This window comes from Equus asinus, chromosome 12 (assembly GCF_041296235.1).
Source record: "Equus asinus isolate D_3611 breed Donkey chromosome 12, EquAss-T2T_v2, whole genome shotgun sequence".
In the NCBI taxonomy this organism is placed as follows: Eukaryota; Metazoa; Chordata; class Mammalia; order Perissodactyla; family Equidae; genus Equus; species Equus asinus.
The window spans coordinates 54446582-54474471 of record NC_091801.1 but is presented as its reverse complement, the minus strand read 5'-3'; the positions used below and the strand labels follow the sequence as shown (position 1 = coordinate 54474471).

General features: G+C 37.2%; 1 protein-coding gene across 8 annotated transcripts in view; it reads left to right on the top strand.

Moving 5' to 3' along the window:
- Positions 1-27890, top strand: part of ANGPT1 (angiopoietin 1) — a 240844-nt gene that overhangs the window by 132972 nt on the left and 79982 nt on the right. For all 8 annotated transcript variants that reach the window (XM_014855264.3, XM_014855263.3, XM_070481479.1 and 5 more), the window contains exons 2-3: positions 3628-3783; positions 14345-14466. In XM_014855264.3, the coding sequence (XP_014710750.1) occupies positions 3628-3783; positions 14345-14466 (278 nt within the window). The remainder of the gene's footprint in view (positions 1-3627; positions 3784-14344; positions 14467-27890) is intronic.

Genomic DNA, 27890 nt, shown 5'->3' with positions numbered 1-27890 from the left:
AAGGCAGTTCCTCCTAGAGAAAGCAGTTCCATTTGATTAAAAAATAATTAACTAGAGTTGTATTCATGTAACTCATCATGGCAGCCCAACTAAGAGTTTTAGTATAGGTTGGAGACCTACTTTATTTCTACAACAGCGTCAGCAGAATTGGGAGGCTCTTTGTGATGAATGCTGTCCTAAGGCACTTATTTTGCTTTGCTGGCATTAAATTTTAAAATTAAAAAAAAAAAGCACAGTAATACAGAATAGAGAGATAGGCTCTAACATAGATAGAATCACAAAGGAGCTGAACGTTGATGTAGTCACCCTGTGCCAGAGGGTGTCCTCCTCTGTGGAGACTGTGGCACATGGTTCCTATTACATGCAGAGCAAGTCAAGGTCGGGGAACTGACTCCCACTTACCAACTGCATAATAAACTGATGTGTCATTATCAAGCAGATCTGTATTGGAACTCACTGATTAGTGGATTTTCTCTCAGGAGAGAAATCTGCATAGGAAACCAAGTTGTTATTTGAAATTTCTAGGCAAAAGGGAACCTGACGTACAAGGTAAATGTAATGATCTAAATCACTGCTACTCAGGGAAACTGTTGTCGTTTCACAAGCAAGGTAAGAAACTTGCACCAGAATGTAAATTGAAGCATTAGAGCATCACTGTCTTCATGGAAAGTCTTGCTCCTATTTATATATATTGTATAAGTGAACTAAACAGTGTGCTTAGTGACATAGATGATTCGCATTCTGGCACGATGTCCTTGTCTCATGGCAGACTGTTCACAAATAGTTCTCATACAGGCAGTTATTCTATGGACCACATTTTGTGAACTACTGGCCTTTGCCTCAATTGGAATTATATTGGGAAGTTTTTTAAAACATAGAGTTTCCTAGTATACACTTTGAAAATTCCAATTCAGAGTTCTTTCGTGTATTGTACCTCCATCCACATTTATAAAATTTCCTCCATGCAGTTTTGATGAATAGACAAGGTTTAGGAGCTGCATAAGAAAATGCATAAAGTAGTTAAGTGGTGCTAACTGAATAGGTTAGAGTTTAAGAACATGGGTTTTGGCATTGAGAGTTGACTTCTTGTTTGTTCTTGAGCAAGTTATTTATTTTCTAAGCCTCAGTAGTCTCACCTACAAAGTGGCCATGATAATACCTACCACATAAAGTTGTTGTGAGGTTTAAGTGCCGTTGTAAAAGGAACGCACATAGCTCAGTGCCCGCCACAGAGTTACAGTTGATAAATGCCAGCTGTAAATGGCGGATATCACCTCCATGATGGAGACTTACCTCCCATTTTTGAGAATACACATGTTCGTATACAACCCCAAATTCCCTGGACAAGCAAGGAACATACTGCTAATGTTTGCCTTCTGAGGCTTCCTTTGCTAAACATCCATCAAATCTATTAGTCAAGACTCTTTCTGTGTTAAAAAAAAAGGCGAGCTGTTTCAGGGGAGATTATTAGATCACACAATTTACAATTGAATGTCCAAGGGTAGATCTGGCTAAAAACACGACTGGATCAAGGTGCTCTAAAGGTATGCTTCTGTCTGTATCAGCCAGCTATCTATCATCTGTTTATCTATCTACTTATCTATCTTTCTGAGTTGGTCTCATTCTTAGGCTGGCTCTGGTTTTGTGATGGCAAAATGGGGCTTCAATGGTATCAGGCATATATATTACCAGCTTACTAACCACAGAGGAAAAAGAAGTTCTTTTGTAAAATAGTTGGACAAAATTCCAGAACTGAGACTTAATGGTCTTGCTTACAGTATCTTTCCATTCTTGAACAATTCCCTCTCTCTAAATAAGAACGGAACATTCTGATCTGTCAGGCTCAAACATGTACCCACTCCTGAAGCTAGGGTGAGATAACTTCGCCTGAGTCATTTGTTCCGCAGGGAAAAAGGTGATTTCCCAGAAGAAAGTTAAGGGATGTTATTAAGAGAAGGGGGAACATAGGAGGCAGAATCCAAAACAAGAGTCTCATACTCTGACTACCATCCTTCCCCCCACTCTCCCATCGTTGTTTAAATATGTTAGTTCAATTGGAATAAAGCCCAAATCTGGCCTAGAGACCTTAAAATTTGTTAAGATAATTTCCAGATATTCATTCTAATCTGTTTTGCATTTGTTTTATAATACATTTTTGTAGGTTGAATTTTTCCCCCTACGTCTAATTTGGGAATAGACAATGAAAGGGTGTTCCTTATATTGACAAAGAACAAAGTCAGAATTTATCAGTAACAATGTAAGTTTGATTTTAACCTTTAGTTTTGTTGAGCTTGGGGAAGAGTCATGTTTGATAAACAGAAATAAACAAGAGATGGTGTTAGAAAGTGAACTGCCAAAGTTTCACAAAGGAGAATTTCGTTTGAGGCTATATTGATTACAAGATAATAATGTTACTATGATTTAGAAAATACTGGATGTATTATGGTTCACTAGCATCAGTAAAAATCACGTAGCCTTTAATGATTTGGAACCCAGCTTGTGAAGCACGACTTGGCAGAGCTATCAAGTGGTTAAGAGTGTTGGTATGAAAGTTAAGGACTTCAGCACTCAAATCCAAGTCTAGTTGTTTTTGTGGTGTGTGGCCTTGGACCTGACTTCTCTGGGATGCAATTTCCTCATATGTGTAATTGAGTAATAAAATGTAGTCACCACGCAGTGGTGGGGGAGAATTAAGTGCACTGACAGGGAGGTGCAGGCTTCCTCCATATTTTTCAAACACTGCATATGCTTAGCTTTATTCTGCCAGGTACCTAACAGACTCCCTTGTAGTAAGTCACTTAATAATTCTTCTTGGCCCCTGTGGTACCATTTGTTTTACAATCACAGTATTTGCTAAGATGGCACCATAAAGGACTAAATGTTACCCACGGTGAGAAGGGCAAATGCTGCTTTATGGGCTTATATTTACAATACCATTTTGGAGCTTGCAAAGGAGCACTGGAGAATGGTTTTAGCTAGCTCTGAGGCTCTGCAGCTCACTTCATATGCTGTTGCCTATACTTTAATATTCCCTTAAAGGCTTGTTTTGGGGCATGTGCCCTCCTCACATTCCTTGTCCCATCCCCTAACCCAGCATGGTCTTTTATTTATCATTACAGAAATGGGAGCAGGAAGCTGAATTTTTCTCAGAGATGAGTGATCAATATCATGTATTGGAAAGACCAGAGAACCAAGATTTAGATTTAAATTATCGTGCTAACTCTGCTGTATTCTTGCTGAGTGACCTTGGGCTCACAATTGACCTTCTCTGATTCTGCTTCCTCAGCTGTAAAATAAAAAGAACAATGAGGCCATCTGTGCCTAACTCTCACATCTTTGCTGTGAGGGTTAAATGAGATGACATTGAAAACAAGAGAGCACCATCCACGTGCAAATTTTCATGATGATTGTGATTTGGAACATATATGCATCAGTATATTGGGACTTTGTTAGCAACTGGATCCCTGTGTGCTCTGCTCCCATTTCCCCAACTCCCGAAGATGCAGAGGATCCCTGGCAGATGGCAGATTTGCCAGCTGTGTCTTATTTTGTCATTGTAAATATGATGTGTTCCAACTGAGAGGCTTTGCTTATAATGTACTGTATTTTGTCCTTTATCTCTTGCAGATTGAGAATTACATTGTGGAAAATATGAAGTCGGAGATGGCCCAGATACAGCAGAACGCAGTTCAGAACCACACGGCCACCATGCTCGAGATAGGAACCAGCCTCCTCTCTCAGACAGCAGAACAGACCAGAAAGCTGACAGATGTTGAGACCCAGGTACTCCGCTGGGCCAGAGTCGACAAACTCTTAACCAGGAAGATATTTTTCCTTTTGCTTACTACATAAACACAGAGCACATTGCAGCACTGGGATTGGTGAAACATATACATTTTTGTTTATTGATAATAACAACAATGACTGCCTGACATGCTATGCGTGTTTCTTTTGACTTAATGAGGGTTGGCATATTTAGCTTTGTATGTGTTTGCAAAAACAGGACTGGCAAAAGACTTAATCAGCGTTTAAATTCAAATAAACACTGCAGCTACCAACTGTGATATGATATGTGTCAACCAAAATAACCATTTGGGTCAAATCGACACCTTTGATGTACGTTTTTGATCCGTCCTTTTTTGTCCCTGGTAGTATTCCAGCCAGAATTGCACCTGCACAGGTTTTGTGCATTCAGTGGGTAGGAAGGAAAACCCCAAATAAACTGATCAGGAATGTGTAGTGTTTTTTTTTCTTCAGCATGATTTTATAATGAGAAGTCAATTAAAACTTTCTCCATATATATACATATATCTTCATATATATGTTTATTACCCTACCAGGGACAATGACATACTTATTTATGTGCAGTTGTAGTTATTTATGTACAAACCAGTAAATTTCCCTTCAGTCATCACTGGCACAAAACTACCATTACAGTTCAGTGAAAATATCATTTTTGATGACAAGAAGATGATCTCTTGGTCCCCTTTTAACCATGGAAATAGTTATTCCAGTTACCATTTAGAAACCCAGAGAATGATTCTATCTCAATACAGTTGATTTCTGGAATCAAAACGAAATATATTGTCAAAAGATAAACTGAGGCACATTAACATTTCCAAGAGTTTATTTGAGCAAGCATCGATTCAAAGTGGGCGGTGCCTAATGAGAAGTAATTATGAACATTCTACTGCAGGAGCTAAGGGAAAGGTTTCAACAGAGAAGACGCAGAAGCAAAGCAAGACAATTATTCTATTGGCTATAGCTTCAGTGGCTGCCTTATTTAGGAAAGCCTCCATGGCTGTTTGTGATTGATTGTTCTTAAGTTTCATTATCTTGAATTCAAGTGCATTGACTCTGGCTTAGGCTTTAGTTTGCTTATGTGGGTTACCAAGGCATTACAGCCACTTTGTAATGGCCTCCTTGTTAATTATTTTAACAACACAAATTCAAAAGAAAGATGCAACTTTATTTCTGCTTTATTTCATTTGTGTTAATGGCATCACAGATCATATGTTGGTATTTAAAGAGAAATAACAATGATAATTTATATGGATAGAGCATTTTTTTTTTTTAAAGATTGGCACCTGAGCTAACCTCTGTTGCCAATCTTCTTTTTTTCTTTTTCTTTTCTTTGTTCTTCTTCTCCCCAAAGTGCCACCCCTCACCCCAGTACACAGTTGCACATTCTAGTTGTGAGTGCTTCTATTTGTGCTATGTGGGACACCGCTTCAGCATGGCTTGGTGAGCGGTGCCATGTCCGCACCTGGGATCTGAGCCAGCAAACCCTGGGCCGCTGAAGTGGAACGCACGAACTCAACCGCTGTGCCACCGGGCCAGCCCCTAAAAATTATGATATTTTATATAATCATTTATCATCACACTAAGCAAGCTTGGTGATCTATGAGCATTGGCTTCTTGTGGTATAAATAATCTGAGTGTATTTCCTTTTATTTTTATTAGAACAGAACGTTTAGGGGCCGACCCCGTGGCCGAGTGGTTAAGTTTGCATGCTCCGCTTCGGCAGCCCAGGGTTTCGCTGGTTCACATCCTGGGCGCGGACATGGCACTGCTCGTCAGGCCACATTGAGGTGGCGTCCCACATGCCACAACTAGAAGGACCCACAACTAAAATATGCAACTATGTACTGGGGGGATTTGGGAAGAAAAAGCAGGGAGAAAAAAAAAATGATTGGCAACAGTTGTTAGCTCAGGTGCCAATCTTAAAAAAAAAAAACAAAAAAAAAACAGAATGTTTACCGTCTCCTACAAAGCTGTATATATATTCAAAAACTGAAATACACAATTAATATTACCCTACTTGATTGAACATTTAAAATTTTTATGCATTTTTGTTATAATAAGTTTTATGATATACGTAGCAGGGTTTTGTTTTATTTTTCCCATCCCCAAAAGTCTCTTGAGTTGTTTTTGTCCTCTTTCCACCTGGGAATTGGAGTTGTGGGGGGAAAAAGTTTCCATTGTCATCATATTAGTCTCCAGACTGTTAAGATGAATGCCAAGTAAGATTTTAAGAGATAACACGTTCTTCATTCTTAAGGTTGAGAGATACGTACCTTGGAAAATATGGAAAATAGTACAGAAAAGTCATAGAAAGAAAATAATTCCCTGTGTGGAGCAGGTAAACCTAAATAGACACTAAAGGCCAACGAAAGTTTATTAGATGAATCAAGAAGGATTTTAAGATAGCTGAAACCTGGAAAACATCTCAAAAATCACAAATCCACCAGAACTGGCAATGAGAGAAAGGTGAAGAAGGAAGACAATAGCCCAGACAAACTATGTCTGACCTGAAGAAGTGAATCTTTAGCGTTCATTACATCTTCATTTTAGTGTCTTCTGATTATCTACTCTATGTGTAGGTGTGATGCTCCAAAACTTTTTCTCGTGACCATGTACCCACGTGGTGCTTTTTTGAAGCTTTGCAATAGGCCATGTTCTACTTAGACATAAGCATTCGAGTGCACTCAAGTCCCGATGCAGGGCCAAGTTTACAGAATGACTCCTGAGTTATTCCTTCATCTCAATACACTTTATTCTTTTGTAATAAGCATTTATAAAACAATAGATACTTTCGAGTTATCCAGGTATGCGCTCAGGTTTTTGCTCCCATATTCGCTGTACTTTGTTTTACGTTGGTAAATCCTGCTTTCCTAAACTGGTTTCAGGTCCTCAGTCATTTTAGGAATTCATGCCAATAGTTTTGCAATATATTTTAGTGCCCTAGCTTTCACGTGATAATGTTATAAGTAATTCAGTACTTTCTAGTCCTCCACTGACCTTCCAAACTGACACTTAACAAAAGTTGGTAGAGCCACAGTTTTACTGCAATGGCATTTAAAAATACTCATGCTCAATAAGCATCATGGTCAGAAAAGAGACAGATAATGAGCACATCTAAACAACCCAGCTGGCCATGGTGGTGAGAATCAGGAACCAACACCGTGCCCAGTCCTTCCTCCTTAGTCTAGCTTGCAGTGTTTTTCTCACTCCGTTATCAGTTTGTACCAATATCTCCCCTTCTTCCAGTTCCTCTTTCCAAGGGCGCAGTATGAAGAGGTTAAAGTCAGGCATTATTCATGTCCCTTCCTGTAGTGTGAGTTTATTTCTGACTTCTTCCTCAGGCCAATGTTATTTAAAGGCACACTAAAAGACAAACTACATTAAAATTCACCTCTAATAATCTGTGCTCAGCTCTGTTCTAAGCAATTGTACATATCTTAGCTATTTAATAATTTTTTAAAAATCCTATGGAGTGGGTGCGAGTACCATCCCTTGTTCAAAGATGTGGAATTGAAACCCAGAAAGATGAAGAAACTTTCCCCAGATGAAAGAACTAGGAAATGTTAAAGCAAAGATTTGAACCCAGGCAGTCTGGCACCAGAGTCTAAATGCTCTACCAGCTCTTTATCTATACGACGTCTCTCTTGTGATTCCTTTCTCTCTCTAAGATTGTGGACACTAAATGGGTCCAAGCAGAGGATAAGATGGAAACCAGATAAAGCAAAAGTGATGTGAACCTAATAGTAGCAGCTGAGTGTTTTCTGTAAATGATGAAGATGTTGCTGCTGTTCTGCGGCTGTTGATGGTACCACCAATTGTTGCCATTTTACTGTGTGTCTACACATCATCTCATGTAATCCCAGGATCCAGTGTTGTCTTTGCCACTTGCTTGTTGTGTAACTATAGAGAAGTCCCTTAGACACTGATCCTAAATTTCTTCCAATTTTCAATCATTTATGTGGGAACCATAATGTTAGAAATTAATCAAATTTAAAAAGTTGTATTTTGAGTACCTCCTTAATGCAAGATATTTTAATAGTTACCATATAGAATACAATAATAAGTAAAGCAGTCCTTATCCTCAGTGAGCTTAGTTGAGTTAATGTAGCGAAATTTTTCTAAACCATTTCTTTCTTAACTTTCCATCAAATTAATTAGCAATGGAGCCTTTCCTTACAGCTAGAAAAGTGCGCCTTTCCAATCTCCTACTGTGGGGGATATAATTGGCCAATGGCCCAGCTGCTGTGCTCTGAAATCCATCACTGTATTGGTGCAGAGGCCACAATTATCAGTGGCCATTTCCAGCCAAGACACTTTGTGACAGCTATGCTTAGTCAGACTTGCTCCTGGGAGCAACAGGACTCCGCTGACACATGACTTTGGCTAAGGGCTCTCTACCAGCTTTGCCAAACTTTCTCACAACTGCCCTGCAGTTGAGGACTTCCACTCAATCTCCCTTCCTTCCCTCTCTTCTTCACTGTGGTTAGCCCTGCATCCTAATCGGAAGGCACTCCTAGCTAACTTTGGCTTCTTCCCAATTTTTTCTCCCAGGCATTTCCCTTAATAAATTTCCTGCATGTCTAAACTCATTTTATCATTTGCTGCTCAGAGGTCACAAACTATCACACCTGTTGTTTGGACTTTAGTCATACAATTACAGATTTAAGGCTGTTTTGGAACAGTTGAATCAATGAGTATGAATCTCTAGGCAGAAATAGGTTTGAAAAGGCAGCTCTCAATGTTGAACCACTGGATCTCCTTAATTCGATGAGAGAATAGTTGAATCATCATTTAACTTTACCCTAATTGAAATGGCAGTAAAATAAATTTGCTAATGGATAATCCAAGGAAAATAACCTAGTAATTAATTTTCTCACAAGCTCTGAAAAAAATGTTTGATAGCCCATTAGGAGAGGGCTTGGTGAACTATGACCCACGGGTCAAATTGAACTGCCATCTCTTTTTGTAAGTAAAGTTTTATTGAACGCAGCTACACTCATTCATTTATACATTGTATATGGCTGCTTTCTCAATACAACGGCAGAGTTGAGTATTTGCACCAGAGACCATATGGTCCTCCAAGACTAAGATATTTACTATCTGGCCCTTTACCAAAAAGCTAGCCAAGCCTTGCACTAGGATACAAACTCCTAGAGAACAAGAATTTTATCTGTCTTGTTCACTGCTCTATACTTAGGATTTAGAACAGTACTTAGTACACAGTAGGCTCTCAATCAACACTTGTCAAATGATTACAATAATTAATATTGCTCTCTTAATTTCTGTAGATTTCAGCCCAATGCTCCCAAAACCAAGGGCAATGTCCTAAGGGTTGTGTGTTGATAGTAATATATATCCACAAATTGCTAATGGGTCAGAATAGGACTTGGAACAGAAGCAGTCTACTGCAAAGATGTTTTGACCTACTAAGAACGTTGGCTGAATTTATTTTTCTCTGTACTCTGAGGAGCATGAGAAATTTGGTCACTTTCCTGCCTCATAGTGCTAGTTTAGTGTTGGGGTGGGGAGAGGGGAGAAATTGGAGCCATCAGCTGCACAAGCAGAAGCACTCGTGGTAATTTGAAAGAAACCACTTTGATGGCAGTGACTAAGAGGAGGTACCTTTCCTGGCCAGAGAGAAGCTGCTTGTGCACAGCTACATGAGCCTGCAGGAAAGAACCCAGACTCCAGAGACAGGCTATCTGTCTGGCTTGCGTTCTCACACTACTGTGTTTTGTCTCTGTTGGGCAAGTTACTTCTACCTGCAATTTCTACATCTGTAATATAAGTTCCGTCTCTACTAAACTCCATAAACCAATGAGGTTATCGTTATATTAAATATATATTATATATGTGTTTATAATAAAAATATAAAATATTGTATAAAATGATTACATAATATTCATTATATATTATTGTATTATATTATCACAACTAAGATTAACCATAATTCTCTAAGATTATCTAATTTTCACATTCAAATTTCCTTGGTTATTCTACTGAAAATTTTATAGGCATTTTCTTTTTCAAGACTTAATAGTCCCTTTTAATTTCGAGCATTCTTTTGCTTTTTTTTCTTGAGACTTTTAATAAACTGAGTCAATTGTTTTGAAAACTGTCACATATTCTGAATTTGTCTGAATATTTCTTTATAGTGTGTTTTAATTTACTGTTCCATACTCCATGGTTTCTTTAAATTGGAAGTTAACTCTAAAGGCTCAATTAGATTGAGTTAAACATTGCGGTAGCAGTGCTTTGTAAAATTACTGCTTTCTTCCTATTGCATCTGATTAGGAGGCACAAATGCCAGCTTGCCACACTCTCAGTGATGCTGTGTTAACTTGGTTAGAGTAGGCACCTCCTTAGCTTTCCATTCCAGTGGTCTGTTTCCCCTTGGAAATTAACAAGTGACCTATCACATTGCCCATCACTGACCAAATAAATTATTTCATTTATTTTGTAAAATGGTGATCTTCTAACTCTCATTCCTTGTACATCTATCAGCTTTTATTCTTCTGTAAAAATCTAATTGCCAAGGTATCATACATTGTGTTGTATTTTTCACTTGGAAAACATAATTAAAATAAAAGGGAATAGAAACTTACAAACAAGGCTGATTTCAAAGTTAATATGCCAATGAAAGAAACTTTCTTTTGTGGGAGATTTCCCTCTTAAGGAACATCAGAGGCACCCTCAAAAGTATTAAAGGGGAACTGGCTGAAATTCTCTAACTTCCTTTTTTGAGGAACTAGTTTTTATTTTTAAAGTTTTGTTTATTTTTTTAAAGAAAGAATTAAAATTTTGTAGTCCATAAATCCTCGGTTTCAAGCCTTATGCATTCCTTACTCTGTGGTATATTCTGGAAAACTTAAATTTGAAATTGTTCCTTGGGGTCTTGCTTCACATACCCTTAACTCTCCTTTTTTCTTTTCTTTTCTCTTCTTTCTTTCTTTTTTGCAGAGATGTGCTTTTGGAATGTGTTTAAGCTAAAGAAGGAAATGTCTTTTGTCATTTTAATGGAACACTTAGATTATTGCTAAGCAGCAAGTTCCATAGACACATGGCAAGAGAGTGGTCAATTTATCATGGTTTCCTGTGCCATTCTCTCAGTTGCCTGCTTTTGAACTTCAGGCCTATTTTAATACTTCGGTGGAGAGAGTTGAAATAAAGCAGCTATTGAGTCAAGGTGATGGGGAGAGAAGAGAAGGGATTGGCATTTGTGCTCAAACTGGCTTGAGAAACCCTACACTTAGCCTGGACTTCTGAGATTTGTCCCCCTCCTTCTCCCACATTCAGATGCTGCTTTAGATTTGGGCTGTAATAATTGAAGTCCAGCTTGATACTCATGTGGCCTCTTACCTTCTTTCTGACCATTACCCAAACTGAAAAACAACTCACTGTCCACTGTCTAGCTTATCACCCAGCAAATAGCTCTGAGTGCTCAGTGTGCTTGGCCCTATACTGGGCTCTGGAGATTTGGCAGGGTCCAGAGGGAGTAGTTCTGCCTCTGTGCAACTGACATCCTCATGGGACAGAGAGACAGCAAATGAGAGAATGGATAGGATGATTTCTGATAGTGATGGTTCCATAAAAAAATAAAACAGGATGACCTGATGGAAGATGATGGGGCAATTACTTTACAGAGAGTAGCAAGGGAGGGCCTCCTTTAGCAAGACTTGAATGATGAGAAGAAATCAGCTATTCATTTGGTAAGGGGTGGGCATTCCAGGCAGAGGAAACTGCAAGTGCAAAGGCCCTGAGGTGGAAATGAATCTGGCATGTTAGAGTGGAAGAAATAAGATCAATATTGTTGACGCATAATGAACAAGAAGAGAGTGGCAGGAAATGAGATCTGAGAAGTAAGCAGGGTCCTGATCACATGGGACCTCTTAGATCAAGCTAAGAACTTTAGAATTTATTCTAATTGCAAAGGGAAGCCATTAGCATATTTAACGTAAGAGATGACATTATCTTATTTATTAGGCCCTTTCTACTGAGACAGCATGTTTCAAAATGTTGGTTCCTATCAACGTAGAGGTTTCCCACTGATAAACACCACCCTGAATCATTATGTTTTTAAGAATATCACTCTGGTTGCTATGTAGCAAAGTAGAGAAATAAAGTAGAGAAATTTAGGAGCCATAGTAGTTTCTAGACATATATAGGCAGCTTTGTTTTTAATTTTGGACAGTTCCATTGTGTTCTCATTGTTCTCTCATGTTCTTCTGTGACATGGAGAAGAACAATTTCTGTTTTTTATAAAATAAAATTTTGGTATTTGAGAATATCAGGAAGTTTGATTAGGGAGTGTCATGGATAAGGGAGAAAATCTGTTTTCTTGAATGGCATATGATACAGTTGATTCAGCGAGACAATGTACCTTTCGTTCATTCAATAAATATCGAGTGTCTTCTCTGTACCAAGCACTGTTCTAAGTGTCACCAAAAGATACAGATGGCTCATCCCCTATTTAGCTATTTTATTTTGTAGTTTTTAATAATAATTTATTTTATGAATTGTTATTCTAGTTAATAGAAAAACAAACAGAAAACTTCCCTGGACAAAAATACATTTAATAGTTGAAAGTGCTATCTGTGTATCCCCAATCTTTACATTCTCTAACATCTTTTCCTCTGGGCGGCTCCTAACTCTATCTTCAAATCCCAAGTTCTCTTGTTCCTGTTTTTCCTCAAATGAAACAACTCAGAACAGGAAAATATTTTTTAAAACTCTGAAATAGTCCACAAGTATAAGGTTTGATTAGTAGTAGTAACTTTGAGACTGGCTTTTAGATCCATATTCATGACAATTGTGTAAATGAGTCATAGCAGCTTAAAACATTTTTAAAGCACAAATGCCCCATCTCAACATTCTCTTCTCCACCCGCCTCCCCCAGCCCTACCCACCAAACCCCCCAACAGGGCTGGGACTAGGGTGAAGGGAGTGAGATAAAGTTGTGCAAGACTGAATTATACATGTGCAGGAACAGATACTGCTCTTTATTTTAAAATGATATTCTGTTCAACATGGATTTTTTCTGGTATTAATTTTGATCTTTTAAAATGTTGCATTAAAATATCATTTTTCTTGATTACTGAGTTTTTGGCACTTCTTTAAATTTTGCATCTGAGGCAATTTCCTGTCCCATCTCACCCTAGTGCCTGTCCTGCTCCCCTGCAAATACACCCCCTCCCCCAGCAATCTCCTCCAGCCCCAGCCCAGCCCTGGCCATGTCAGTACATTTTGAAAAGGTTTTCTATGTGCATCTGATATAATCCCAAGTTTAGACCTGCTATAGAAAAGGAAGACAGCGCTAATGGTGTCGTTTTAGAGGAGGACCTTTAGACTGATATTGACTTTCCAGAAGTTTTCCCAGGTCCCTTTCAGTATGTAATTCTAAGAAAGCTGTGTTGGTTGTAAAAGTTTTCAAATGACAGAAGGAGTTTTTAAAACTAATTATACCTTCTCCTTTGCCCTTTGTACCTCCCTTAGGGAAGAAGCTGGGTTGGGGACAGGACAGAGGCAGGGATAGACAAGGGCAATAGCCCAGTTTGAAGGCATCTTCTATGAATGGAGTGTGTGATGTTGGCTTGGAGGATGTGTAGGTTTGGGTTCATGGCTCACAGATTCATGTCCTATTAAAGCTTAACTAGCATCATGAGTCTTCGTGATTCAAGATGAGTCGAACATTTACAGCTTCTAGAGGACCCAGTGTAGTGCAGTTGAAAGGATAACTACAATCTGCCTTCAGTGCAATCTGGGCTCCTGGTCACTCCATCTCCTCAGGTTAAGACCCAGGATGGTTTGACTCTCCCTCTTCTTATCTTTCTGTGTAGAGCATCAGAATTAGAGTCACACTGTCTGAGTTTGAAACCTAATTCTTGCCTTGTTTCCTGTGTGGATTTGGGCCTCTCTCTGAGCCTCAATTTCCTCATTTGTAAAGTGACGACAACAATTCCTTCTTCAACAGGTGCCCATGTCTATGATATGACATCTGGAAAGGCTTACATGACCTAACATGATAGATATTCAATAAATGTATGATCATGAATCTGTTTAAACTGTCAAGAGTTATTTGCACATTTCTAGTTGGTTTTTCTAAGGCAATAGATTGAGGCAGGCATATTTTTACCTGCCTACTAGTTATTCTTAACTATACACAATATCTAAGACTTTGTACTAATACTCATCTTGGACTTGTAAATATTGGAGATAATATATATAAAGCAACTAGTACAGTGGAATATCTTAGGGATTTGGGACACGAAAATTTAGATATGAAAGTGGATTTAACAACTCAATTTTCTCGTTCAACCGCAACCTCAATTTCAAACAAATATGTTTAAGAGACTTGTAAAGCATTAATTAATAGAATGTATACCATTTAATTAATAGAATGTAGACCATTTAATTAATTACTTTAATAATGTGTGGAAGAAATGTAATTTAAGAAGAAAACACAGCTAAATAAAAAAACTCAAATAATTGTTTTCTACTCTTTGTGATTGAAGTTTGAAATGTTTTTATCTTTTATCGTAAGGTACTGAATCAAACTTCTCGACTTGAAATACAACTGCTGGAGAATTCATTATCAACATACAAACTAGAGAAGCAACTTCTTCAACAGACAAATGAAATCCTAAAGATTCATGAGAAAAACAGGTGAGGATTGTTGTATTCCAAAAATAGTTATGTATGCACTTATTTCTATCCTTCACCTCTCTGCCAACTCTTAAAAAAAATTGAAGTGATTTGCAAGAAAAAGGAAATATAGAGCCAAATTAATTTTTAACATAAAAAGAAAGGAGAGCAAAAGGTGAATACAGCAAGTATGTCAACAAGATTAATACTGTGGCTTACACTGTTGAAATATTTGCTTTTTATAACTTTTAACGCTAACTTATCTAATGTTCAGTTGTTCAAATCCCACCATATCTACAAAAATTACAAAGCATACCTTGGAGATACTGTGGTTCCATTCCATTCCACTGCAGTAAAGCGAGTATCGCAGTAAAGCGAGTATCATGACGTTTTTGGTTTCCCAGTGCACATGAAAATTATGGTTACACCATAGTGTAGTCTATTAAGTGTGCAATAGCATCAGGTCTAACAATGTAAGGACTTTAACTTAAAAATACTTTATTGCTAAAATATGCTAATGATCATCTGACCCTTCAGTGAGTTGTAATCTTTTTGCTGGTGGAAGGTCTTGCGTCAATGTTGATGGCCGCTGATGGATGAAGGTGGTGATTACTGATGGTTGAGATGGCTGTGGCTGTTTCTTAAAGTAAGATGACAGTGAAGTTTGCCACATTGATTGACTTTTTACAAGTGGTTTCTCTGTAGCATGTGATGCTTTGGTAGTGTTTTACCTATAGTAGAACTTCTGTCAAAGTGGGAGTCGATTCTCTCAAACCCTGTCACTGCTTTATCAACTAAGTTCATGTAATATTCTAAATTATTTGTTGTCATTTAGACAATCTTCACCAGGAGTAGATTCCATCTCAAGAAACCACTTTCTTTGCTAGTCCATAAGAAGCCACTCCTCATCCATTAAAGTTTTATCATGAGATTGCAGCAATTGAGCCACATCTTCAGGCTCCACTTCTAATTCTAGTTCTCTTGCTACTTCCACCACTTACGCAGTTACTTCCTCCACTGAAGTCTTGAACCCCTCAAAGTCATGCAGAAGAGTTGGAATCAACTTCTTCCAAACTCCTATTAATGTTGATATTTGGACCTCTTCCCATGAATCATGAATTTTCTTAACATTATCTGGAATGGTGAATCCTTTACAGAAGATTTTCAATTTACTTTGCTCAGATCCATCAAAGGAATCACTATCTATGGCAGCTATCATCTTATGAAATGTATTCTTTAAATAATAAGACTTGAAAGTCGAAATTACTCCTTGATCCATGGGCTGCAGAATGGATGTTGTGTTAACAAGCATGAAAACAAAATTAATCTTGTTGTACATAATCAGAGCTCTTGGTTGACCAGGGGCATTGTCAATGAGCAGCAATATTTTGAAGGCAATCTTTTTTTCTGAACAGTAGGTCTCAACAGTGGGCTTAAAATATTCAGTAAACCATGTTGCAAAGAGATGTGCTGTCACTCAGGCTTTGGCGTTGCATTTATAGAGCACAGGCAGAGTAGATTTAGCATATCTTAAGGAACCTAGGATTTCTGAAATGGTAAATGAGCATTGGCTTCAACTTACAGTCACCAGAAGCATTAGCCTCTAACAAGAGAGTCAGCCTGTCCTTTGAAGCTTGGAAACCAGGCACTGACTTCTCCTCTCCAGCTATTAAAGTCTTAGATGGCATCTTCCAATAGAAAGCTGTTTCATTTCCATTGAAAATCAGTTGTTTAGTGTATCCAACCTAATTGATGAGCTTAGCTAGATCTTCTGGGTAACTTGCTTCAGCTTCTACATCAGCACTTGCTGCTTCACCTTGCACTTTTATCTTATGGAGATGGCTGCTTTCTTAAACCCCATGAACCAACATCTGCTAGCTTCAAACTTTTCTTCTGCAGCTTCTTCACCTCTCTCAGCCTTCATAGAATTGAAGAGAGTTGGGCCTTGCTTTGGATTAGGCTTTGGATTCAGAGAATGTTGTGGCTGCTTTGATCTTCTATCCAGATCACTCAACTTTCTCCATATTACCAAAAAGCCTGCTTCACTTCCTTATCATTCAGGTGTTCATTGGATAGCATTTTTAATTTTCTTCAAGAACTTTTCCTTTGTATTCACAACTTGGCCAGCAGTTTGTCACAAGTGGCCTAGCTTTTGGCCTGTCTCAGCTTTTGACACGCCTTCCTCACTAAGCTCAATCATTTCTAGCTTTTGATTTAAAGTGAGAGACATGCGACCCCTCCTTTCAACTGAACACTTAGATACCATTATACGGTTATTAATTGGCCTAATTTCAATATTGTTGTGTCTCAGGGAATAGGGAGGCATGAGTAGAGGGAGAGAGATGGGGGAACAACCGGCTGTTGGAGGAGTCAGAACACATACATTTATTGATTAAGTTCTCTGTCTTATATGGGCATGATTCGTGGTGCCCCAAAACAATTACAAGAGTAGCATCAAAGATCACTGATCATAGCTCACCAAATATAATCACAAATATAATGATAATGAAAAAGTTTGAAACATTGCAAGAATTACCAAAATGTGACAGATATGAAATGAGCCAATTTGGGAAAATGGCGCCAATAAACTTGCTTGATGCAGAGTTGCCACAAACCTTCAATTTGTAAAAAAACGCAATATCTGCAAAGCAAAATAAAGTGAAACACAATAAAACGAAGCATGCTTGTATTTGATTCTATGATTTAATTCACTGACACAAAATATTGACAGTTTTCAGCAGGATCAAAATATATAGGAATAGAGAATAGAGCCTCTGAAACTCTGTAGCTTGAATCATCACTCTACTGGCCCTTAAGCTTGAGCAAAGCTACAGGATTGTTGAATTCAGAGATCTTGCACTAGAGAAAAAGGCAATTTATATTTTTCCAGAAAATCATTTACTTGCAAAGTTGGTTCAAGATGTTCTTTTGCTCCCCCCAGTTTAAAGCCATTTATTCTGGACATGATAAATTTCTTTGGTTAGCTTTATAGATGTGTTTTATAAACTATGAATCATCTCAAGTAAGTGATATGAGACTTAGAGTTCTTGAAAGCTGGGATGGCATATAGACTATATTATTTTGAAGGCATTGACATTCATGATGAACAATTCAATCAAAGCAGTAACCTCTGTAGGACAAGTATAGTATATATTAACTGCACTTTCTTCTGGATATTTGGATGACTTGAAGAACTTTCGTTATATTGAGTTAAAGACCATTGTGTTGCTAGATACTAGTTAAATACCGTTGTGTTGGTGGAACTAGAGTTTCCACCATATTCCAAACCAGGAAGGCACCTAAGAGGACTGCTAGTTCTCCTCTTACTTTACAGATGAGGGAACAGACTCAGTGGAAATGAGTGACCTGTCCAAGGTCACACAGCTAGCTAGTGGCAGAATGGGGAATATAATCCAGGTTTCTACATTCTTAGTCCTGCTCTTTTCAGTGTAGCACATTATGTGCAACCTAGAAGGATTTCCCAAACTTCATGCTAGAAGTAGACCTTAGTGACAACAATTATAGTAAGGTTTTACATCATGAAGAAGATAAACCTGGCTGTTGGTTTCGATTCTGAAAGGAGTCACTCATGCTCTATGACTTGTGTTTCTAAGTTTGCATTTATTTTCTTTGTCCTGTGTCATGGAGTAAACTGTAGAGCTATAAATAAACTTGACAGGACTTGACCCTGAACTGGTTGCATGATGAAATGTTCTGGAATTGAGAATTCTGTTGAAAAGTACCCGTTATCCTACTGCAGTTTCACAGTAACCATCACATACACATAACAGGTGTACTTTTTTTAACCATCCCTTGATTTAGGGTCCCACCATGCTTTATCTTTGTTGATAAAAATGAACCCTGTTTATAGTCATGTATTTCAAGATGATATGGTAAAAGCTTTGTCTAGGAATGAATAAATAAAACAAAGACAATTTTGCCTTGTTTTTTAGGCTGTTTTTATAATTATATAAATAACACACATTAACTGTAGAAAAAGGAGAATGTACACAAAAGATAATTAAAAAACACAATCCCAGAACATTGAGAGAGCTACATATGTCCATCTATATTATATATAAATATATTTTTCACAAAAAGTTGTGTTACGCTATACATACTGTTTTGAAGCCTGCTTTTTTTGGTGATAGATATCTTTTCTAATCAAAAAATATCTCTCAAATATCATTCTTAATAACTGCAAGGTATTTCATTTTATAGGTGTAACCTAGGATGGTTTTAATCCATCTCTTGCTAGGTATGTTACCACATAAGTTTTATCTTTTAAAAAATTGTCAGCACGAATTTACACTCTTCAATTCTTCCTCAGCTGATATGTGTTATCTCTTGGTCTACATCTGACACTTTAGCTGTCAAGATACCATAAAAAAACTGGGAGACCTGAGAGGGCTCGCTCTTAACTATGGAAATAAATGCTGTTCTTAAGTGTCACCTATACTCAGCTCTCTTCATCTCTCCTTGTCTCTGTCTCCTTTGCCCTCCCTCCTTCTCATATTCATTCTTTCTTTGCTTCTTTTTTTCTCTCTTCTTCTTTTCTAAAAAATATATCCTTTCTACCTTAGTTTCATATTATTTGGGGGTTTTTTGACTTTCCATCATGATTCTTGTTATGGCACCTGACATCATTTTTTACCATGGGATTCTCACCATGAAATGCTGGGATTTTTTTTAAGGGAAATTGCTTGAAAGTTTTCTCTATTCCATCAGTAAAGCTGAGTCAAGGCTTGAGCTCTCAAAAGGGCTGTAGGTCAGTAGAAGGGGCTTCTGCACGTGCCACAACCTCTCAGAGGAAGCTGACTCCTGATCATAAATACATACATGCTTTAGTTGATGAATTTTTTTCTCATTGAATTCTAATTTCTAAGGAAAATTCAGCTTTTCTTAAAAATATAAATCATCTCATTTATTGCTAGTCATAATTTTTTCAGGATTATAACAATTCTCTTCTACAGCAATATAGGTATTTCACAATCAATTCAGGGAGTTCAGTTTTAATTTGAAATTTATTTCTCTGCTCATACTGACAAAAACTTACATGCATTTTTCACTCCTACTCTACACCCCTTTCTTCTTTTGACCCTCAAGTTTGACATTACCTCACATGTGGTTCCTGGGGGTGTCTTTCTATCAATGTGCTCTATCTCCCTCCATTGCCGTATCTCTAGACTATAGAGTGTCTTCCGTTGAAGGGTCTAATGTGTGTAATAGAGTGGTGGTGGAACATCTGTGCTTAACCCAGGCATATTCTTCCATGAACCACTTAGACAAAAGTGTTTTTCTTTCTATAAACCAAAAGTATCCATTTGTGATACACAGCATACTTTCCCTATTCTGTTTATTGTTATTGTTTATTTTCATATGTGAAATGGAATCAGAGGAACTCTGCCAAGCACTTTCTAGAATAACAAAGAAATGTACTCCCCCCACTATTTAAGTAGATGAAAGGTCAAAGGCAAACATGAAGCTGTTTGTATATTTTAAAATAGTTTATTGATCATCCCTACCTATTCCTTAAATGAATCTTAATCCTCCAAATGCGACAAGAAGCTATTTCTACGTTGAAGCATCTCTGAAATGTAGAAGCAACATGCCTTTAGTCGGCCAGGTCTGGTTTGGATCAGCTAATACACTTTGCAAGGGGGATTATCTAAATTAAGCTTTGCTTCCTCCCCAAGGAATGTCAGGGGTTGTGTCTGGGTGTGTGACTTACCAACTTTGAGCAGGATGGGGCCTCGGCTGCCAAGTTGGTGAGCTGGACCTTAGGAAGGTCCATCACTTCTTTGGCAGAATAAGGAAGAATATTTTATGGACAGGATTATACTACTAATCATGCTGAGAGGTCCTGCTGGTTTACATCCTGACAAATTAAATGCATCACTTGTAGGGTTGAAAATGGATTTTTAACCTCATTAGATTCACTTCTTTATCCCCTAAATGGTCAAAGATACAAAGCAGGAATAGGATTAACAACATTTGCTCTACCACTTGCTTTCCTAACAGTCTAGTGGGGGCTGACTCCAAGAAGCTTCTGGTTTGTTTTCTTAGGGAATTTTTTTTTCTTTTATTGGATGCTATCCTAATCTCAAAACTTGGTTTTGTTTTTTGCCTCAAAGAAACAGCACTTGCAAGCAAGGGATCAGTAACTGGCCCATATGATTGAAATTTCACAACCAAGAACCCAAGAAATGAGAAGCGTTAACATTTACTTTGCACATAGGGTTTTGCTATGACCACAAAGTGGGACAAGTAATTGTCAACTTTTATTAGATTTCTCCAGTATGTTTCCTGCCACTTCCACTCAAAACGATAGAAAACAGAGGTAGACAAGGAAAGATGTCAAAATGCAAATTCCTTCAGCTAAACCAAATATATAACTGGATCTTTTAGTCTAAAGCTTTGGTCAACTGACTGGGTGTCAAGGCACCTGCCCATCTCTAACTTAACCTCAACTTTTTCCAACGTGCGAGCACAGCCAGGTGAAAAAATATTCCAGAAGAAATTCTTTTGTCTCACCAGGGTATACAGGAAGGGAGATCACCATTCCATGTACACAAAGATGGAGCCCTTAGGTTTTCTTGATGCTGGTATTGAATATGCAGAGCAAAGGTTAGGGAAATATTCAGTAAGACATTCAGAGTGAAGTGGAACTACACATATGATGGCCATTCCTACGTAGTGTTAGCAAAACCGTCTGCTGCCTAGCTATCTAGTATCAGGTGGATATCTGTGTGAGGTGCTTTACATACACTGTTGCTAATCCTCCAAATAATTCTGCGAAGAACCTATTATTATTCCCATTTTGTATATAAAGAAGTTTACAGAGATCGAGTAGCTTGCCCTTGACTAAACAGCTAGTGTATGGCAAAATTAGGGTTTAAGTCCATGATGGTTCTGTGTCTTAATTATTATAAAAATATTTTTTCACCATGATGCAGCCTCCAGATTAATGGATGTGGTTGTCAAGTTATCCTCCTAACACAAACAAATTTGAAGAAAGGGTCAGGCTAGTTGTTTTTGGCCTATTCCTGTATAGATCATTATTTCTTCCCCCAATACTGGAGTATGAAATATAAACCATTTTACCTTGGGAATTCTCTGAACTTCTTTGACAAGCCTCATCTATCTTCTAGCTGGAGTTTATGGGAAGTGATGAAGTGAATTAATTTTAAGTGATCGAAGTGTGTGCAGTTTCAGTATACTAAATTGTACCTTACAAGTAAAGTATTTTAGTGGCACAATAAAATATTGATTTTTAATAACTTAATATGACTAAAAAAAGTTGTCACAGTCTTTTAAATTAAAGCTATCCTCCATTTGATAAGTTCTACTAAAATAAAATCTTGCCAACTTCTAGCAATAAGTTAAGTTGAATTATGTTAGTTGTATATAGAAAGGATCAAGGAAAAGTATTTGAATTTATTCTACTCTATTCTATACCTTGTAAATTGAAGACCTACAGACACCGATTGAATAAAATGTTTTTTTCCCCTCTCACATTTTTTAAAAATGAATTTAATGGCATATAACATTTTTTTCATTTGAATTTTATTAACCATAGGATCTTAGAGTGGAAGAGAATTCTGAATCAAACGGGAAATACAAGGGTCACCTTCATTCTTTCCTTTCCCTGGTTCCTCGCAACTCACTGATCACTGTTGATGCAATCAGTTCCATCTCCTAAATGTTTTTACAGTCTCTCCTGTTTTTCTGTCTCCACTGACTATGTTTTAGATCAAACTTCCATTAATTCTCGTGTCGGCCTTTGCAGTGACCTCTGTGCTTTAAGCCTCAGGCCTCTCAGACCTCTCATCCAGAGCTCTGCCAAAGTCTCTCTCAAATGCAAGTCAGGTTATTCTTTGCTTTTGTTTACGTTCCCCCACACACGAATTCAGCCCAATTTTTTAATCTCTAGACAGCCATCTGCCCAACCTCCTAATGATTCTCTGTAACCAACTGAAGAAAGTTCAAGTTCTTTAGCATAGAGCACCATCCATGATCATTATAAGCTTAATTTTATACCTGTACTTCCTCGAGTCTTATATTTTAGAAAGTATGGTCTACTAGTGAAGAGCATGAGTCCTGAGGCCAGACAGCCTGGGTTTCCACTTTTCCTTCATCCTGCTGTAACCAACTCTGCCACAAATTATTTGTGTGACTTTCGGCAAGTTACTTAAACTCTCTGTGCTTTGGTTTCCTAATTTGTAACACAGGAATGATGATAATAGCAGTGCATGGAGTTGATGTGGGATAATTGAGTTAATGCATATAAAGCACTGAGACCAGTGCCTGACACACACAGTAAGTATTTAATCATGTTACTTGTGAGTATCACACTGAAGACTTGATATTATTTCAGATGTGTTTCATGTTTGACTTATCAAGAATGCCCTGTAGTTCTTTATTCAATTTATAAAACTCCTGTCTACCCTTCAATACAATTACCCTGAGTAATACCCTACTCACTGCAAATGTTACCCCCTTCAAGACCTCTTCTCTGACTCTGCCAAATAGATTTGCTCACTACAACTTATGTGATAACACTGCACCTTGTTTTTTCACCCATTATTTCAATTATCCCATCACATTGTAATATATGCGTGTGTGCACTTGTGTGTGTGTGTGTGTGTGTGTGTGTATCTATCTCTCTACTATTAGGCTATGACCTTCTGGGACACAGAGATTGCGTTTTATTTATCTTTGTCTTTATGCTCCCAGGCACAATTCTCTACAGGTGGTCTATATAGCATTAAATGCTTTTTGAATGTTGAATGAAGGATGAACTGGCAAACATCCCAGTAGCTCTATCTCAACAAATGTCATTTATCTGTGAACACGCACACACACACAACTAAAAAATATTTTTAATAGAATAGAAAACACAAATTACATAGTATTTACATTTAATATTATAAATATATTGTTCTTTTTATTTTATTGAGATCATAATGGTTTATAACTGTGTAATTTCAGGTGTACCTTTTTATTTATCAATTTCTATACAGACTACGTGGTACTAACCACCTCTAGTCTAATTTTTATCCGTCACCATATATATGTGCCCCTTTACCCCTTTTGCTTACCCACCAGCCCCATTCCCCTCTGGTAACCACTAATCTGTTCTCTTTGTCCATGTGTTTGTTTATCTTCCATATATGAGTGAAATCATGCAGTATTTGTCTTTCTCTGTCTGGCTTATTTTGTTTAACATCATACTCTCAAGGTCCATCAATGCTGTTGCAAATTGGACTGTTTTGTCTTTTGTATGGGTGAGTAGTATTCCATTGTATATGTACCAAATCTTCTTTATCCATTCATCCATAGCAGGGCACTTGGGTTGCTACCACATCTTGGCTATTGAGGATAATGATGCAGTGAACATAGGGGTGCATAAGTCTCTTTGGATTGTTGATTTCAAGCTCTTTGGATAAATACCCAGTAGTGGAATATCTAAATTGTATGGTATTTCTATTTTTAATTTGTAGGGAAATCTCCACACTATTTTCCATAGTGGCTGCACCCGCTTGCATTCCCACCAGCAGTGTATGAGGGCTGCTTTTTCTCCACATCCTCTCTAACATTTGTGTTTTTTGTCTTGGTGATTATAGCCATTCTGACTAATACAGGGTAATATTTCATTGTAGTTTTGATTTGCATTTCGCTAATAATTAGTGGTGTTGAACATCTTTTCATGTATCTGTTGACCATCTGTATATCTTCTTTGGAAAAATGTCTGTTCATATCTTCTGCCTATTTTTTGATCATTGTTTATTTTTTGGGTGTTGAGTTGTGTAAGTTCTTTTCATATTTTGGAAATTAACCCCTTGTCAGATATTTGATTTCAAATATTTTCTTCCAGTTGGTGGATTACCTTTTGTTTTTGTTCGTGGTTTCCTTTGCCTTGCAGAACATTTTTAGCCTGATGTAGTCCCATTTGTTAATTTTTTCTTTTGTTTCTCTTGCCTGAGTAGACATGGTATTTGAAAAAACACTGCTAAGATCCATGTCAAAGAGTAAACTGCCTATAATTTCTTCTAGGAGTTTTATGGCTTCAGGTCTTACATTCAAGTCTTTAATCCATTTTGAACTGATTTTTATGTTTGGCAAAAGATAATGATCTACTTTCATTCTTTTGCCTGTGAATGTCCAGTTTTCCCAACACCATTCATTGAAGAAACTTTCCTCTCTCCATCATATGCTCTTGGCTCCTTTGTCAAAGGTTAGCTGTCTATAGATGCGTGGTTTTATTTCTTGGCCTTCAATTCTGTTCCACTGATCTGTGTGTCTGTTTTTGTGCCAGTACCATGCTATTTTGATCACTATAGCTTTGTAATATATTTTGAAATCAGTCATTATAATGCTTCTGGCTTTGTTCTTTTACTCAGGATTGCTTTGGTTATTCAAGGTCTTTTGCTGTTCCATAGAAATTTTAGGATTCTTTGTTCTATTTCTGTGAAGAACATCATTAGGATGCTGATTGGGATTGCATTGAATCTGTAGAATCCTTTAGGTAATATGGACATTTTAACTATGTTAATTCTTCCAATCAATGCATGTGGAATATCTTTCCATTTCTTTATATCTTCTTCAATTTCTTTCAACGTCTTATAGTTTTCATTGTATAGATCTTTCACTACTTTGGTTAAAGTTATTCCTAGATATTTTATTCTTTTTGTTGCGATTGTAAATGGGATTGTATTCTTGACTTCTCTTTCTGCTAGTTCATTATTAGTATATAGAAATGCAACTAATTTTTGTAAGTTGATTTTGTACCTTGCAAATTTGCTGTAGTTTTTGACTATTTCTAATAATTTTCTGATGGATTCTTTAGGGTTTTCTATATATAAAATCATGTCATCTACAAACAGCAAGAGTTTCACTTCTTGCTTGTCAATTTGGATATGTTTTATTTCTTTTTCTTGCCTAATTTCTCTGGCCAAAATCTCTAGTACTATGTTAAATGAGATTAGAGAGAGTGGCATCCTTGTCTTTTTCCTGTTCTCAGAGGGATGGCTTTCAGCTTTTCCCCATTGAGTATGATATTGGCTGTGGGTTTGTCATATATGGCTTTTGTTATGTTGTTACTTTCCTTCTATACCCATTATATTGAGAGTTTTTGTTGTAAATGGATGTTGGATCTTGTCAAATGCTTTCTCTGCATCTATTGAGATGATCATGTGGGTTTTGTTCCTCATTTTGTTAATGTGGTGTATCACACTGATTGATTTGCAGATGTTGAACAATCTCTGTATCCCTGGCATAAATCCCACTTGATCATGGTGCATGATCCTTTTAATATATTGCAGTATTCAGTTTGCCAATATTGTGTTGAGGATTTTTGAATCTATGTTCTTCAGCAATATTTGGCCTGTAATTTTCCTCCTTTGTGTTGTCCTTGTCTGGCTTTGGGCTCAGGGTGGTGTTGGCCTTGTAGAATGTGTTAGGAAGTGTTTCATCTTCATCAATTTTTTGGAATAGTTCGAGAAGGATAGGTACTAAATCTTCTTTGAATGGAGAAGCCATCTGGTCCTGGACTTTTATTTTGGGGGAATTTTTTATTACTATTTAATTCTCTTTAGTTGTAACTGACCTATTCATATTCTCTATTTCTTCTTGATTCACCTTGGAGAGGTTGTATGAGTCTAATAATTATCCATTTCTTCTAGGTTATTCACTTTGTGGGCATATAATTTTTCATAGTATTATCTTATAATCTTCTGTATTTCTGTGGTATCCATTGTAATTTTTCCTCTTTCATTTCCAATTTTGTTTATTTGAGCCTTCTTTCTTTTTTCTTAGTGAGTCTGGCTAAGGGCTTGTCAATTTTATCTTCTCAAAGAACCAGCTCTTAGTTTCATTGATCTTTTCTACATTTTTTTTGCTTTCTGTTTCATTTATTTCTGCTCTGAGTTTTATTATTTCTCTTCTTCTGCTGACTTTGGGCTTTGTTTGGTTTTCTTTTTCTATTAGGTATAGTTTAAAGTTACTTATTTGAGATCTTTCTTGTTTGTTGAGGTGGGTCTGCATTGTTATGAATTTCCCTCTTATAACTGCTTTTGCTGCATCCCATGAGTTGGTATGTTGTATATTCATTTTCATTTGTCTCCAGGTATTTTTGAATTTCTCCTTTGATTTCTTCATTGATTCAATGGTTGTTCAGTAGTGTGTCGTTTAGTCTCCACATATTTATGACTTTTCCAGCATTTTTCTTGCAGTTGATTTCTAGTTTCATAGCATTGTGGTCAGTAAAGATGCTTGATATGATTTCAATCTTCTTAAATTTAGTGAGGCTTGCCTTGTTTCCCATATGGTCTGTCTTTGAGAATTTTCCATGTGCACTTGAGAAGAGTGTGTATTCTGTTGTTTTTGGATGGAATGCTGTGTAAATATCTATTACATCCATCTGATCAAGTGTTTTGTTTAAATTCACTATTTCCTTGTTGACTTTCTGATGATCTATCCATTGATGTAAGTGGGGTATTGAAGTCCCTTACTATTACTGTGTTGCTGTTAATTTCTCCCTTTAGGTCTGTTAATAGTTGTTTTATATAGTTTGGTGCTCCTGTGTTGGGTGCATATATGTTCATGTGTTCCTCTTGGAGGAAAGTCCCTTTCATCATTGTGTACTGGCCCTCTTTGTCTCTCATTGTCTTTTTTATCTTGACATCTACTTTGTCTCACAGAAGTATGTCAACATCTGCTTTTTTTTTGGTTTCCATTAGCTTGGAGTATCATCTTCCATCCCTTCATTCTGAGCCTGTGTTTGTGTTTAGAGCTGAGATGTGTTGCCTGGAGGCAGCATATTGTTGGGTCCTGTTTTTCAATCCATCCAACTACTCTGTGTCTTTTGATTGGAAAATTCAATCCACTTGCTTTTAGAGTGACTATTGATATATGAGGGCTTAATACTGCCATTTTATCTATTGTTTTCCAATTGTTCTATATTTCCATTGTTTCTCTTCCTTTGTGTTCTTGACTGCCATTTCATTTTGTTGGTTTTCTCAGTTTTCTCTTTTTTAGTGAGTTGTGGCTCTGCTCTGATTTTTTATTTAGTGGTTACCGTGAGGTTTGTATAAAAGATCTCATAGATGAGATAGTCCATTTTCTGATAGCCTCTTATCTCTATTAGCCTAAGGATGTTCCATTCCTTTCCTGTTCCCCTTATGAGTTATTGTTGTCACAAATTATTCTGTTTTGTGTTGTGAGCTTGTGACTAAGTTGAAGTGTTTATAGTTACTCTTGATGCTTTTCTTCCCTAAGTCTTTTAAGTTATAATTAAGCATTTGCTTTCCTGTTCTGAAAGACAAATATAGGTTTCTGATTTTCTCTGTCTATTTATTTCCTTTCTCAAAGCTTTGTAGACCTTTGCCTTTTTGTTTCAGATATGAGGGCATCCTTGATCATTTCTTGTAGAGGAAGTCTAGTGG